This window comes from Anthonomus grandis, chromosome 12 (assembly GCF_022605725.1).
Source record: "Anthonomus grandis grandis chromosome 12, icAntGran1.3, whole genome shotgun sequence".
Lineage (NCBI taxonomy): Eukaryota > Metazoa > Arthropoda > Insecta > Coleoptera > Curculionidae > Anthonomus > Anthonomus grandis.
Genome location: NC_065557.1, coordinates 20339201 through 20355888, shown reverse-complemented (window position 1 = coordinate 20355888; position 16688 = coordinate 20339201). Strand labels below are relative to the sequence as shown.

The following is a 16688-nucleotide window of genomic DNA, read 5'->3' as shown; positions in this document are numbered from 1 at the left end:
CAGGTTTATCCCCAAATGACTTTTATTTTTGGGATTACCTTAAGAAGACAATTTACAACCACAAATTTAGAGGTCAACAAACTTAACACGTTAACGACCAGCTCTAGTATTTGAAACTTTACTCCTGGACCAGGGTATTTTTTTCCTAAATCTTGGTAAAAGACAGTTTCATAATATACTTTTTTGAGAAATAAGTTGATGGAAAGGAGTTTTTTATAAAAAAAAGCATGCGCACCAATTTGGTACACGCGGTCTGAGCAGAAGAAAAAATAAGTTAAGTTTACCACAGACCATGTATACCATATTGGGCCACACCCAGAACTGTTTCTTTTGCATTTTATTTTAACAAAATAAACTCACAATTCTCATTATAAACATAACATAATATTCTAATCATACAAAAAATATAATTACTAACCATTATTGCTTTTAATGGAGGCAGTATGGATTTAAAAAAAAAATATTTTACACACATATATGAAATATTTTCAGAGCATGCAGGGCAAAATGAATGTATTTTTTTCGCATTTTTCATAGCTGATTGGCGCCCTTCTCTTTCTGCAAACTGTTTATAACAAGTTGAACACCTTCCTCCACGTATCTTTCTTGCGAAATTCTGTCACACTCATGTTCTTTCCAGTTACTTCCTTGAACACGACCAAGGCATTGACTAGAACAGTGTTTGTCAATAGTTCAACGACAATTTTTCTATACCATTTGACTCCGCGGCGTACTGGAGAACTATAAGCAGCTTTTTGATCTGAAATATCAACAAAGCCTTTTGCTGTATTATAATCCACTATTGTTGATGGTTTTAAAATATAACCTGTTCTTGTTGGAACCTCCACCATTTCTGGTCTAGCTTGCGTTGTCAGAAATAAAACATAGTGCTTGTCTTTCCATTTTCCAACTACGACTTTCGTGAAGATGCTTTTTGCATCTTCATTTCACCTTTTTTCAATTTGGCACTTGTAACTGCCTTTGGATTAAGTTTTCGATTTTGACGCAGGGTGCCAACTAAATGTGTCTGGTTTTGATTAAGCTCATGTGCTAGACCAACACTTGTATAAAAGTTATCGGTAAATAGGGTTCTACCCGTATTCAGAAGAGATTCCATTAGTTCCATGACAACCCTTGTAGCTAATGGCTTATCAAAAGTTTGCCCTCCACCACCACCGCCATATATTTTAATCGCAAAAGTGTAGCCCCCATCAACACAAAGTTTGAATAGTTTGACACCGTATTTGTGCCTCTTCCCTGGAATGTACTGCAGGAAGCTTAACCGTCCACTAAATAGAACCATTGTTTCATCAATGCATACTTTTTCTTTTGGACTGCAAATGTTTTGAAATTTTTTATTTAACATTTTTACAAGTGGAGAAATCTTATATAATCTGTCACCTGGTGGGTAATTTTCATTATCAGAAATATGCAGACAATGTAGCAATGCCTCAAACCGATTTCTACTTATGTTGCTTAATTTTGGAACACCACTTTTATAAAGAATCTTTTTACTGAAATAATCTCTAAGCGTAGGTTTTTGGCCAAGTCCCATCCAGATTATAAGACCAAAAAAATGCAAAAGTTCATTTTCATTTGTGTCATACCACTTAGCCAAAATGGAGTGTTCAGTAATTGACTCTTCACATATACCCTTTATTGTTTGTTGTGTAGCGTATTTGTTTGTTTCCGTAACCAGTAATTTTTGAACTTCCTCGTCAAAAAATAATAGGAAAAAATCAATAGGTTTATGGCCTTTAAGGCGATCTATTTCTTCTTGTCGCAATCCTGATCTTGCAGAAACCGTAAATTCGTTTAATTTATCAGATATAGAAATATCACTCCATACGAAATTACTATTACGAGGAGCAAAAACAGGAGAATCAGATTCATTTTCCAATTCGTCATCACTAGAATCTTGGCCAGGTAAATCCGGTAACCTCATCACTACATGTACTGCTCACCATCTGCCTCAAATATGGGATCCGCATCTGAATCGTCAAAGGTGCTTTCGATCTCACTACATTCAAAATCACTATCTTCCAAGATTTGTTGAAGTTGTTCATCATTTAGATATTTACGAGACATATTTTTTTATATATAAACCCAAATAAATTATTATATACAACCACTTAATCACACGAACTCAGGCAGTAAACAGAAGAACAATATTTACATGCCGGCAAAATAAAACAAATGACACTATAACCTTAAAATTAAAACAAAAAATTCCGTGGCTGATGATCCGTCGCCGTATTTTTTTAGAGCATTTTGTTGCCACGTTTGCATTTTTAAACTTAAAAATGTAATAATAAACTGTTAGTGGTAATGGTGACAATTTCGCTGATAAAGTTGAAAATTCATAATTTTTTGAATTACTATAAAAAATTTTAATATATAAGTATAAAAACATTACAAAAATCTCAACCCAATGCAATTGTTTGTTTCCCAGGGACTAGACCAACCAAACAATACATATAAAAAGCACGTAGCTGCGTCCCTGTTAGACCCACACGACTTGGAACATTACAATCCACTGTGCCCAAATAGGGTCACACGGTCTGTGCATAAGCCAGGGTGTGCACCAATATGGTGCACATGGTCGTTAACGTGTTAAAAGAGTTCCAAGAGCAAACTGGTGAAAATACGAATTCCGCTTCACTAGAAACTGTTTTGGAGGTACGAAATTGGTTTTATGATAGGTTAAATTATTGTTCCGCCAAAGAAGGAGGTCTATTTGAACCTTTTATTAAATAAGTATATTTTTAAAAGTTTCAATTTACAATAAACGGTATATTTAACATTTTGAGATTTTGATTCTATGTGGGTTGTACTTTGATATATGTAAAGCATATATCAATGCATTAGAAAAATATTTCAGATTAATGTCTGAACTTTCACGTAAATTTTTGCGAATTTTTATTCCATATAATCCAGTTACTTCCATCAAAGTCAGAATCTAATGATTAATTCCCCAACCTGTACATAACTATATAAACACAATGATAAAACAATTCGTACCTGTTGAACAATTTCAAAATTTTTAAAAGAATATTTACTATTCATAGCAGGCCGGTTATAGCATATCCTCAAAAAATATATATGAAGGCCATCCATTAAATTTTTAACAGAACATAAAAATTCTTACTTTTTTTTCTTTATTTAACTTTTGGGGTAGAGTCATTCGTCATCGGTGGATATTTTTCCTAAAAAAAATTACCAATAAACTCAGCAATTTCTTCAAAAATATTATTACAAGACTCGTCCATCCAGAAGCCCAAAAGAAAAGACTGCAGAATGTGGATAGCGTTACGTTACCCACACTCTGTTTCAGTAAACGGTTTTAATTTAATTGAAAAGCATTTGTCAAGTGATGGCGCTATAGCTGACGGAATTTCATTTGTTTTCATTTACGTTTTAATCAGTTTTAGTGACAGTTCAATAGAATAAAAATAGTGTATTGATATTTAAATTAATATTGAATTACATTGGTATTTTAAACAAACAAATGCGAACAAGATTTTTTAAACATTTCTCCTTTTTAAGAAAAAAACATAATAACAACGGTTTATTAAAAAGCAGAAACTAAGATAAATATAAATAGATCAAAAGTAGTGTTTTAAATCACAATTTGAGAACTAAAAGAAATTATGCTACCGTTTTCCACCGAAGATATGCTGCAGTATGAAATGGACTTTCTAAGTTGCTAGTAAGTGTTTTAGAATAGTGGCTAAAATCAACTATGCTATTTAATTCCAATTATCGGTAGCCATTGCAAATATAAAGATTATTAATATTGCAGCCCCATTTATTTAGTAAAAAGGCAAGTTAGTTGTAATTAATCATAAAAAGTTTCAGTTAGGCATAAGCTAAACTTTAAACTTTGAACTTGAGGATTGGCATGACCCAAGATGGCCGGCAAAGAAACTTCAGGATATATCCTTCAAGCAAAGTCCAAAAATCATGTCAGCACCTCAAATCAAGCACAATTTTAAAGATACATCGGCAAAACTTGAATTATTAATGATGACATGATGACATAAAAAGTTACCATCACTTCTCAAGCACGTTTATTACTGGGCCTTTACTCGCCATTGCTGTGTTTACTAGGAATTCTTGTATTTACCGGAGCTATATCAGAGACTTGGCTGTAATATCAATGTTTTTTTCTTAAAATTCTCGATAAAGAGGTTTGCAGTTATTTAAGTCATTAGGCTATTTACTGCTATAATAACATCAACCCGTTAAAAATATTATAAGCTCTACTTTAAAAAAATTAATTAACTTTGTGTTTTTGCAGGAATTTAGGCGGCAACAAAAACTTTTTTTTAATTTGTATCAATGTTTTGACATTTATGTCTTCAAGGATACAACTATGTTAGAATTTTACTACCAACATAACGCTTTAGTTACAAAATACATAAGATAGTTACAGTAAATACAGAAATTTCAGCAAGCCAGTATTATTAATAATAACAATACCGTGAAATTATGGCAGTCTAATTCTAACGTGAAATTATAACCATGAAAAAAATCATCGGGCTCTATTCCTATTTCTTTAATCATGTCTGCAATGTCTGGGTACTTTATGGTAAAACGTTAAACTAAGCTTTAAGTTGGATGCCTAGTAGTGGATTGTATAATTAAGGTGAGTAGCTCTAAATCTTAGAAAATACTTTTTTATGGGATTGCTGATGACGATATACTTGATTACACGTCCGAAGTTTAGATTGTTGGTCTAATCAGTTTATATGCTTGTGCAACTCATTACTTTAAGTAGTTATCTAATTATTTTGTAGTTAGTCTTTATTCAACTTGTATACAAATTACAAATTTTACCATCTTACTTCAGGTTTCTAATTAATAGGAGTTTTTTTCATAAGCTTATTCATAGACTAAGATCATATTCATAGACTAGATTAATTGTTTATTTAAATCCAACAATGCTTTATTTTCTTGAAAAGTTGCTGAACTCTTTTAAAATTAGAAATACTTTTGTAATTAAGATTGCTTCTGTTAGATTGATCAATTGGAAATGATATGCATATCTGGAGATTTACCCTGGGTTAGCTTCATTTAAAATATGTAATATGAAATTAATTTTACCTCAGCCATTAGCTACTGACTATGACTACGAAAAGTAAAAAATTTCTTTTCATATCTCTTATTAGACCTTACCAAACTTCTTTTTGCAAAGACCCTTTTCAGTTCGGGAAAGAAAAGACATCTAAAAGATAATACGTCAGTAACTAAATTGAATTCAGTAAGTAAATTCTTATTTAGATACTTCGGGTTATAGTTAATTTTGATTAACTTTAAGTATTTGTTTCGTTATATTGTTATAATCTAGAGAAAAAGATATTGAGAGTGATATATTGGTTCATTATTTTATATATAATATTACTACAACTAAAACTATTTTACTTTAAAAAAAGATATATGAGCCGTTCAGCGGAAAAGTGGTCTAACTCCCTTAAAGTAGAAATTTAGAAAATTGATATTTTGCATCTGGATGAATTAAAAAAACACAGTAACATATTCTTTACTTTTTTGTACATATTTATAATAACCCTGTACTAAAATTTCATATGGTAAACATTTTTACTGATTGCGCCCATTAATTACATTTTTGCCGCCCAATGTCATTCTTCCAGTAAGTTTTTTTCAAAAACATAGCGGAAACGTGGTATAACTTGGAGAGTTATATCACTTTTCCTCGTAAAAGTTAACCAAATTTCACAAAACTGATGAACAAAAGAAAAATAATAGCTGTAGTATGTTTACTATAATATCTATTACTGATAAAAGTGTTCAAAAAATATAGAGCTTGAAGAGCAAAACATTACTACTACTTATCTTACATACTAAACTTACAGTAAGGAGAGTAAGAACAAGTTATTAAACAAATTAATCTTTATCAGAATCGGATAATGGACCCCTGCCAACAGCATCTTCTTTTGTCAGTAAGTCCAGGAAGAACTGATGCTGAATCGGGGGAATCCACTGAAGAAGTTCTATCATATCTTTTTTCTTAGCTACAGTAACTGATCTACACACTTCGTACCATAACACTAAAAAAACCTGACTAAACAAGAAAAAGCGAGTTTAATAGGACCTGGCGCGACATCGGAACAGCGTGGTGCCTTGACTTATACCACTCCAGCGAACGAATCCATTATGTTGAGAGGAATAACGTTAGGAAGCTCTTATCTTAGCTAAATTAAAATTTTGAATATTGACTTATATTAGACCAGTAGAAACATAATTAATGGTATAACTCAAAAATTAAAAATGCTGACATATACCACGTTTCCTCTGAGCGGCTCATATATATATACAGGGTATTTCAGAACTATGGGATTAAACTTCTAGGGGTTGTTCAGTGCAACAGTAGAATTCATAGGAACCCATGTCCAGAAATGTGTCACTACGCCACTACGGCCCTAAGACGCGTTTAAATTTAGAAAAAATTTTAATTATCTAAATAGGATCTGATGCATTTATTTTTACCTTTTGTATATGATACCATCCCAACAATTGTTCAAAATGTCTTCCTCCAACCTCAATACACCGATTTAAACGCCGCACATGATTTCGGCGGACTACACTAAAAATTTGATCCTCGTTTTGAATGATTTCAAATGCTGCTGTTATTCGTCCAATTAAATCTAGCTCTGATTCTACTGGAGTTTCGTAGACTAAAGGCTTTACATGTCCCCACAAGAAAAAATCAAGCGACGTTAAATCGGGTGACCTAGGAGGCTAAGAAACTGCTCCACCTCTGGCAATCCAACGGTGCCCTAACCGCTAAGCCAAATACTCGCGTACTTGTACAGCAAAGTGAGCCGGTACTCCATCATGCTGAAACCACATTTGCTGTCTAACGTTTAGTGGAACATTTTCGAGAAGTTCTGGGAGAACTTCCTCTAAGAAACGCAGATAAATAGGCCCTGTTAACCGTTCCGGTAGAAGGTATGGCCCAATTAAATAATCATCAACAATGCCTGCCCATACGTTGACAGACCAACGATTCTGATGTTTTCTTGGAAAAATTGCATAAGGATTTTCTTCATGCCAAACATGGCTATTCCTACTATTAAAAATACCGTCTCTTGTGAAAGAGGCTTCATCGGTCCACAAAACATATCGTAAAAAGTTTGGTTGTGCAATGATGTGATCCAGAAGCCATCGACAAAATTTAATTCTAGGATGATAATCGGCTGCAGTTATACCTTGAACTTTCTGGAAGTGGTAAGGATAGAGTTGTTGCTCGTGTAGTACCCGCCAGACAGAAGCGTTACTCGTATTCATATTCTTAGCGACGTCACGTGTGCTATTTGATGGTTCATCAGCAACTCGCTGAAGCACCTCTTCTTCAAATTCGACCATTCTTACGATCCGAGCAACACCAGTATCATGCATCTTGGTCTTAAACATGCCTCTCTCAGCGAGCCACCGATGAACCGCAATAAACTTTTTGTATCCAGGATGCTGTCGTTCAGGATAACGTTCATGATACAACCGCGATGCTGCTCGTACGTTGCAGTTTGTTGCTCTGTATGCCAAATGCATATCCGCCAATTCTTGATTGGTAAAGTTTTCCATTAGCAATAAATGTTTAAAAATTGTAAGCTATAAAATGTTTAAACATGACATTGAGAATTGACATTGATAAGCGTTGATTTTAAACAATTGTTGTTATAGTATTATGTATAGAAGGTAAAAATAAATGCAGCAGATCCTATTTAGGTAATTAATGTTTTTTATAAATTTTAACGCGTCTTAGGGCTGTAGTGGCGTAGTGACGCATTTCCGGACATAGGTTCCTATACTCAAATGGATTCTTCTGTGGCACTGAACAACCCCCAGAAGTTTGATCCCATAGTTTTGAAACACCCTGTATATTGGAATAATATTCTACTCTACGAAAGGGACTGAAGATTCTCGAATCAAAATTAAAAACAACATCTACATCATCTTATATGGAACTGGAGGTCAGTATCTTGCCATGGATTTAAAAAACAAAATATTTATTTTTTCATATATAATAAAATTCTCCTTTACTGGACACAATCAATCCTCATTACTATTCCTATATTTTTTTTTCCGCTTCAAAAAAAAAATACATTAGTCTATTAGTGCAAAATGTATTTGCTACATAAAGGGTAGGCCTTTAACTAAACAAATAAGAAGCAATTAAAGATTTATAGTTGATAAAGAATAGATAAGTTTTAAAATAATATTTTACTTTGGACAAGTTAATATCTTTTTGTTATCTCTAACGAATTTACCTAAAATTTATTTGGTGCTACTGAAACGCTTTGACGATTAAGCTAATGACCGCAGAGATAAAATTGGTTTAATGAAAAAAACACATATTTTTACAAAGGCACCACGATTTACCCGCTGCTTGGTTAAATAGGCGCTTAGTTTTCTCCGCACGTTACATCGTCGTTGCCGCAACACAATACTTTAGATGCAGACAAGCAATCTGCGTGTTTGAGGGATTAGTTTTAATTAATCTGTTGCGGAATATGCGAGGCTCTTTAATATGGCTAAAACCATAAATATACATTTTACCGCTTTAAATATTGTTTCCAATATCATATGTGATTTAATATAGAATATATAGGATAAAAATGAATAATATATAAATCGGATTCAAATTGGATATTCTTCTATCAATACTTAAATTGGCTTATCAAATTTATAAATAGGATTCTAATTGGATATTCTTCTATCAATACTTGAATTGGCTTATCAAATTTGCTTTTTTGGCGGATGTATAACAGTTCGATAAATAGGTTTAGAATAGTGATTTAACTTAATGCTGATGAAATATAGTGTATTTGAATAGCATTTACAAAAAAACAATAACCTGATCATGCTTCTTCTTAGACTTTTTACATAAGTTCAGAAATTTATGTAAGGGATTGTTAACAATTATTGACATTACCCTATTTAATTTCTTTTGAAATTAATAATTTAATTTTTACGTTGACCGGACTTTAAAATTTATCGGAATTTAAGAGACAAATCTGGAAAAAGAATCGACGGTTATTCAGACATTACCTAAAGACTTAATTCATACAGTTGTTACTTTCAACTTCTTTTGAATTCATGTATGTACAATAACACCTAAGGGTTCTTGCCTCTGGTGATAATAGATAATAAGTAAGTGTTTCTAAATTTGAAATGACGACTAAAGTTGAATGGAAAAAATGAAGAAGTGAAATTCCATACAAAATCTAAAAGTCTCTAGCGCACACTGATTACCTTAATTCAATAATCAACTAGAAATTAATAAAAACAGAAAAAAAATACTATTAGATGAATTCAAAATTGGGGTACTTTTTTTTTAATTCCAAAAGCAACAGAGGTAAATTAAAAAGAATACGGGAAGCGCAACGTAAATTTTCGCTGCTCCTTAGTCAGTGAGAGTGGTAGATTCATTAATTTTTGAAAAAAATATTAATGACTGGTTTTCTAAATTACAAAAAATTAAAACGTAGATCAAAACCAGAAGTTCCTACTGTATTCTTTTAATGTAATTCTTTTTAGAATCGCCTTATATACAACGTACTAAAAAATAAATACATCATAATTTTAGTTAATAAATAAATAAAATATTACGTTTTAAATGTTAGGAGTTGCTCGCTTTTACAAGTAGGCTAGAAAAAAAAAGATTTGCAGATAATCAACCCTGACTAGCCCTTATAAAAGTTGGAAAATAATCATTTGGGCACAGTGAACCCTACCCAACACCCTATCACAATCCGTCATACCGCCAGTTTTGTAAATACATTTATAATATACTATAAAAAAAATTAAGATTAAGAAGATATATATAATTTTTCAGCCCTTATACCCCTTTCGTATCTCGGAATAGCCCCTCAGCACGCACTCACTTTGTTTGGACCTGATGATGGTTAGTTAGCCGGAACACAAAATCAGGAAAAAACAATAGAAAACTGAAACTGAAAATCAAAACTAATCAAAAAACAAAAGCCTAGTAATGTTTGGAGGTCCACCTGTTACGTCCCTTTCCAAAAATGCCTCCAACAAAAGTGGCAATTAAACCGGGATTAATTCCTGGCGGTAGTAGTTAACTTCTAAACGGGTTCCACAGACCAGCAAAGGTCTCTACCAAAAAATCACCCACATTTGGAAACCTGAGGGGAATCAGTATCATAATATGGATGTTTACAAAGAAAACTTAATACACTCTCGAAGGCTACTTTGCTTATAACTTTTCTTGTTGCAGGTTTTATTGAAAAGGAACGATGATCAGATCGCCAATTAACAGGTAGCCCTAGAACCGGTTGAACCATTATTAGCACTGCTGTCAACTTTCTATGACATTTTTAGACGTTTTGCTAAAATTTGCCAGCACCAATCAGAAACCGGGATTATCAATATCAAATGTCAAGATGTCCGAATTCATAACTGTACTAAACAACCAAAATAGTCAAAACATAATTGATGTGCCTGAATATTGCATTAAATCTTATTCATTAGTCCAACTGGATAAAATGAAGCAATTACTTTAAAGTTTTTGTGCTAATTCATATTCATAATTTATACCGTTTCCTTGCAAGAAATTCTTTATAGCAGGATGCACTTAACGTGAACTTAACAGGTTACTGAAAATAAACCTACCGGACTTCTTCTTATTATTAAATTTGTAATATAGTTTTTTCATTTAATTTCCAATTTAAAGTTTGTCTATTCGTGTCTTAATATCTTTGGAACAGCAGCTGACTATCCCTCTAATAATATATAATATTTAATTAATAACTTTAAAACTACATTTTTAAGACAAGCCAATTGTGCTGTCCTTTTTTGTCCATATGTGTAAATAGCTTTTTCAAAAATTTGCGTCGACAGATGAACCAAAGTATCTTTGCCTTTAAGATACGCAGATGAAAGAACAAAAGAGCCATTACATACACGATTTATTCAGCTTTTATTAGTACTAGTTATAACAAAATTTTACTTGTAGGTACATTAGTACTGTCAAAATTTAATTTACATTCAAATTAGGTTTATTAATATTATTACATATACGTTGAATTATTAACTCCGATGGAAAACAGAACTTGGTCAACTACTTATATTTGGCCTGCATTTAACTTTCTGAGTTTGAGAATCAATTCTCCATTTACCACTACTTTCCTCTAAATCGCATGACAGATTTTGCAAGAGAAATGTACAGTAATCTTAGAACATTAATAGGTATGCAGTTTCTAATCTGGGATAATTTGTAAATTAGTTTACGTAGTTTAACGTTTGTACTTTCAATATTTATTTGCTTATCCCATTTATTATTCTAATCGATGGTAACATCCAAATATTTTATATGTTTAACTATAATTATATCTATCTGTACACTGACATGGTTTAAACATCCTAACTTTAAACATTTTAGAGTACGCATGTTTATACGATCAGTCTTATAATTACACGCATAATCATTAATTTTTTCTATATTACCATTAAACGGTTTTCACTTAACTATTCAGAATTCTTCGCAATTTTGGTGTTAGCTAGTACTACAGTTACATTCCAGCTATTTTCCTGTAGGAGAAGAGCTGTGTGATCAGCATATACTAATTTATAATATAAGTTTGCTTGATGTATTTATATTTACCAAATCATTAATATATAAGAAAAATAGAAGCGGGCTAATTACTGTTTTCTTAAGGAACACCTTGTCAATTGTTTTTAACCCACTTTGCTTATTTTCAATTTTTACGCACTGTTGCTGATCCTGGAAGGAAGCTTTTTATTAAATCTTGGACAACTCTCGTTATCCCACTTGAGTGAAAGAATATTATTCTTTTCTATGTGACTTGTCATTCTCTTTTTATGCAAGTTTATAGTAATTTATGTACATAGGCTGTTCCAGTCATATATTTCCTTTATATACCAGGTGACACAGAAACCCTGGAATAAGCTCTCAATATATCTTTGTACGCAATTCAGTAAGTTAAACACTTATTGAAACACAACTATTTTAAACAGATTATTTTAGTTAAACCACATATATTTAACATAAAAGTTCTTAAGCCTCATTCTTTTGAGTTTTTCGTGATATTTTGAATACATGCATAACCCATGATTCTGCTTATTTTACATTAAAAAAAATATTTTTTTAACCGGTTGAATCGGAAATATCTACAACTTTCTAATTTTTTATGAAAGCCTATATCCTTTTTTGGATATTAGCTGCGCGTTAATTTTTTTTTTCAGCGACATACCACAAGTTGAGGTTTAATTGACAAGTGACAGGTAAAAGTGATTTTAATATGAATCATCTATATGGCTATGGACATTGCGTTTGCAGTTGTTTTATTTAGAAATTGTGGATATGCATGTATTTAATTATCATTTTTTATTATTGTTAATAACCATTAAGTGTTTTTACTTAATGGTTATTAACAATATATTATTAACAATGTTAATATTATTTTTTTGCAAATAACGTTTCTTATTTCTTTACATATTTTAAAAACTAGGATAAAAACTAAAACATTTTATTTATTATAGATGACATGCATTTAGTTGTACTCTTTTATAACATTTAAAAAATATAAAATTGTTCTTTAAAAAGAAGAGCAATAATTATTATTTTATTTTTAAAGCCTATTTTATAACGTTGCGAATTTAGCAGCGTCAATTCTGGATAATGCTTCTATTGGCTAATTTTAAATTATTTGACAGTACTTTTTATAAATAAACCAATTAATAATTGATATAGCCGATGCCTATAGCCATCTAGATAATTAAGAATAAAATCACTTTTAACTATCAGTTAAATGTCAATTTGTGATATGGCACTAAAAAGAGTATTTTATTGTGCGTCAAATGGCATAAAAAATATATAGGGTACCATAAGAAATGGCGCCGGCCAAATGTAGGGTAGACCAAAATAATGCGACTTTCGTTATGCCATTTTTTAATTAGCCGCTCGGTATTCAATATACAGGGCGTCAAAATGAGAAATATAAAATCGTTTTTTTGAAGTAAGTCTAGTGTTTCATAAGATATTAAATTAAAATTTGGTGTGAGGATTTTTTTTGGAACGAGAAATTGAAATCCGTTCACGGATTCGTTATACCTTGCAGAGGGCGCCACCTGCGGTATATTGCATGTGTTAAAATACCAAAACTTTTTTGTACCCCTGTGTAATAAAGTTCTAGTAAAAAATTCTAATTATCCAATCTTTTCTTGTAAAAAAAGTATTTTTAGTAAATGTCGGCCTGAGAATCCGTTTATTAGATATCTTAATTTTAAAATTTAGATACATTTTAACAAGTTCACAAAATAAACGTTAATTTTTTTTTCAAAATTAATGCTAAATTACTTATTATAATAAAACTAATAGAATAATGACCCTAAATTATTTGTTCTACGTGACCTCCATTCATTTGTATACACATACGAGCCCTCTTTATTGAAAAAAATCTAAGGCTTTGAAAAATATTTGGTTTCTACTTGAAATGCTTTCCAGCTGCAATGATTAAATCCTCGTTTAAAATCGGAACCATATACACAAAGTATTTCATACATCCCCAGACTGAAAAATCCAAAGGTGTAAGGTCGGGCGAACGAGGTGGCTACGGAACAGGAGCATCTCGACCCCGACCAATCCAGCAATTAGGAAATACTTCATGTAAATAGTTCCAATATTTATAGCAAAATGAGCCGGAACACCGTTGAGTTGAAACCAAGGATTTTGTCTTAAATTTAGAGGAAAATCATCAAGCAAATCGTGCAGTATTTCGTGTAGAAACAACAGAAATGAATCACCAGTCAAATTACCTGGTAAAATGACAAGTCTTAAAAGACAGTTATTTACAACTGCCCAACCTGCCCACACATTGACTTTAAAATTTACTTGATGATGTGTCCCAACTATGGCCCTAAGATTCTATTTAGCTCCTATGTGTGCGTTATGGATATTTGTCATGCCATTTCTCGTAGACGTGGCTCCGTCAGTAAACAGCCCTTATAAAATCCAAATTTCTATTATTTATTTCATATAACCATCTACAAAAAGCAAGTCTTGCCTCGGGATCGTCGGGTAAAAGATCCTGTACTTTTTGAAGATTAAATGGGTAAAGCTGTTGACTCTGTAAAATATTATGTGTCTCGATTTTCCCAATATTTCTCACCCGTTAAGCCAAAACCCTAGTACTAATCTTTGGTGATTCTTCGCCAATTTTTAAAATATCTTCCCCTTGCCGTGATTGAACGGCACGAGGTCGACCGCAATTACCCTTGCGTCTTTTGCTGAAGCTTCCAGTCTCCCTTAAGCGGTTAATCAAATTTAAAAAATATGTTCTTTTAAGATGAAATCGGTTTGGGAATGTCTGGGCATAGCGTCTAGCGGCTAAACTAGCATTGGAGTCACAATTTCCTAGTTGAGAATTGACAGGTATTCACTGTTTACAATAATATTTAAAACTTACCAAACATCAAAACCATATTCGCCATTTCGGAAAAGGGTACATTTCTTGGTCTATGAGCCATTATGGTTTTATTAGTTGTAAAAAACACACCAAATACAAATATGTAATTAAAAAATGCAGATTTGTTTGAGGAGTAATTGAGAAGCTTGTTAAGAGCGTCAGAAGCGTAAAAAATTTGTTTAAAAAAAAGTATCTAGATTTTAAAATTAAGATATGTAATAAACGGATTCCCAGGCCAACATTTACTAAAAATACTTTTTTTACAAGAAAAGATTGGATAATTAGAATTTTTTACTAGAACTTTATTATACAGGGGTAAAAAAAAGTTTTGGTATTTTTAACGCATGCGATATACCGCAGGTGGCGCCCTATGCAACGTATAGTGAATACGTGAACAAATTTCAATTTCTCGTTTCAAAAAACCCCCTCACACCAAATTTTAATTTAATATCTTATAAAACACTCGACTTACATCAAAAAACGATTTTATATTTCTCATTTTGACGCCCTGTATATTGAATACCGAGCGCCTAATTAAAAAATGGCATAACGAAGCTCATATTATTTTGATCTACCCTACATGTGGCCAACGAATTGGCCTCCTTTTGCCGGACACCCTGTATAGCTTTTACACATAACCAAAATTCCAAAAATAAATAACTCAAAACCCAAAAAAAATTAGATCTTGTTATATGGTTGCTGTGCCATCCGGTATAGGTATTAAGACCGACTTTTTTATTTCGCATCAAGCAATTAAAAATATGAGAAGAGGTTTTGCAATTAAGTATTTTATATTTTCTAGGGCCCTGCTAGTAATCTCATTAAGTCTCGGAACTGACTTATCTTTTAATCCATTTATATTTTTAATTAATTCTTCCTCTATTACAGGTTTTATGAATAAATAAGGAACATTTTTTAGACTAGTTTTTGTTTCGCTGTATAGCAGTGTTTCCGCCGATTTATTAATATTTATAAAATAATTATTAAAAATATCTGCAACTTTAATTTTATTAGTTTTGTCGTAGTGAGATGACTAAATAAGTTGATGTAAACCTAGATTTAACTTTAAATAAAATCATTAACTTTTTTATAAATACAGCCTATTAATTCATTACAGAAAATGCTTATTATATTATAATATAAATATTTATTATATTATGATATTAATAATAAAATAATATTGAAACATCGTTTAAAAAACTACTTGTGTAACATAAATAAAATTGGATTATTTAAAATAGGCTTTTTAATCATACATAAAAAAAATTACTGACTAAGATTTATAAAAAAATTAAGTGTTATGAGTCAAAATATATCTTAGCATGCTTTAGCAAATAATATTAGCTTTAAAATATTATACGTACATTAATAGTAGGATATCCTTCAATTTTTCCAATCCATTCAAAAATAAAAATACACGAATAGATAACAGCACTAGATATAAATGTCATTTTAGAAGTTGCACTCTTGTTGTTTGTAGTGTGAAACATTTTTTGAAGTAAAGTTTGTTTTAAAAATCCTTAATTATATTAACCTCTATCTACTGATTTATGATTAACTGTCAAAAATACGTACTGCTAAATTAATTATCCATGATCAGCATATAGACAAATAAATCACATCCGCCGATTGTTTTGACACTCAGTTTTGTCTCAATAATATTTCAAAACGTTATCTAAAATTGAAAGCATTTTAAATAATCCTTTTTGTGACGCAATAATTGATGACGATATATACATTTTTAATTTATTTATTATTTATCACCTTACTTTTATTATTATCATCTAAATAGACATTTTTATTTTCGATAAAAGATATAAAGAATATGCAACTCTAAATAGGGATGACGTCCTTTATAATATTCGGCACACGATGGATTAAATTAACTCATCAGGCTCACTATGTTAATTTTAAATACTATCGTTGATTGAGAATATGGTTGGTTGAGAATACCTATTCAATCAACGATACTATATTTTATTTTTATTTAACAAAACTTAACACCAATTATTTGTATTTTTTTTTATTCTTTTGATTATTTTTAATAGAAATTGATAAAGTTATTGCTATAGGAAGATAAGGGACCAATACTGTGTTTGTGAGTTTAAATCTATTGCCGATGGTTATGAGTGAAGGAAAACATCAAATTAATACTTTTCTTTGTTATTTATTTTAATAATTGGGCATTTAGTTTTCTTTTATAAGATTTTTGAC

At 31.3% G+C, this 16688-nt stretch overlaps 1 protein-coding gene across 1 annotated transcript in view; it reads right to left on the bottom strand.

The window, feature by feature from the left end:
* LOC126743206 (brachyurin-like) overlaps positions 1–16064 on the bottom strand; it is a 29734-nt gene extending 13670 nt beyond the window's left edge. The window contains exon 1 of the mRNA XM_050450189.1: positions 15839–16064. Within this exon, the coding sequence (XP_050306146.1) occupies positions 15839–15964 (126 nt within the window). The 5' untranslated portion in view covers positions 15965–16064. The remainder of the gene's footprint in view (positions 1–15838) is intronic.
* Between the last annotated feature and the right edge of the window lie 624 nt (positions 16065–16688).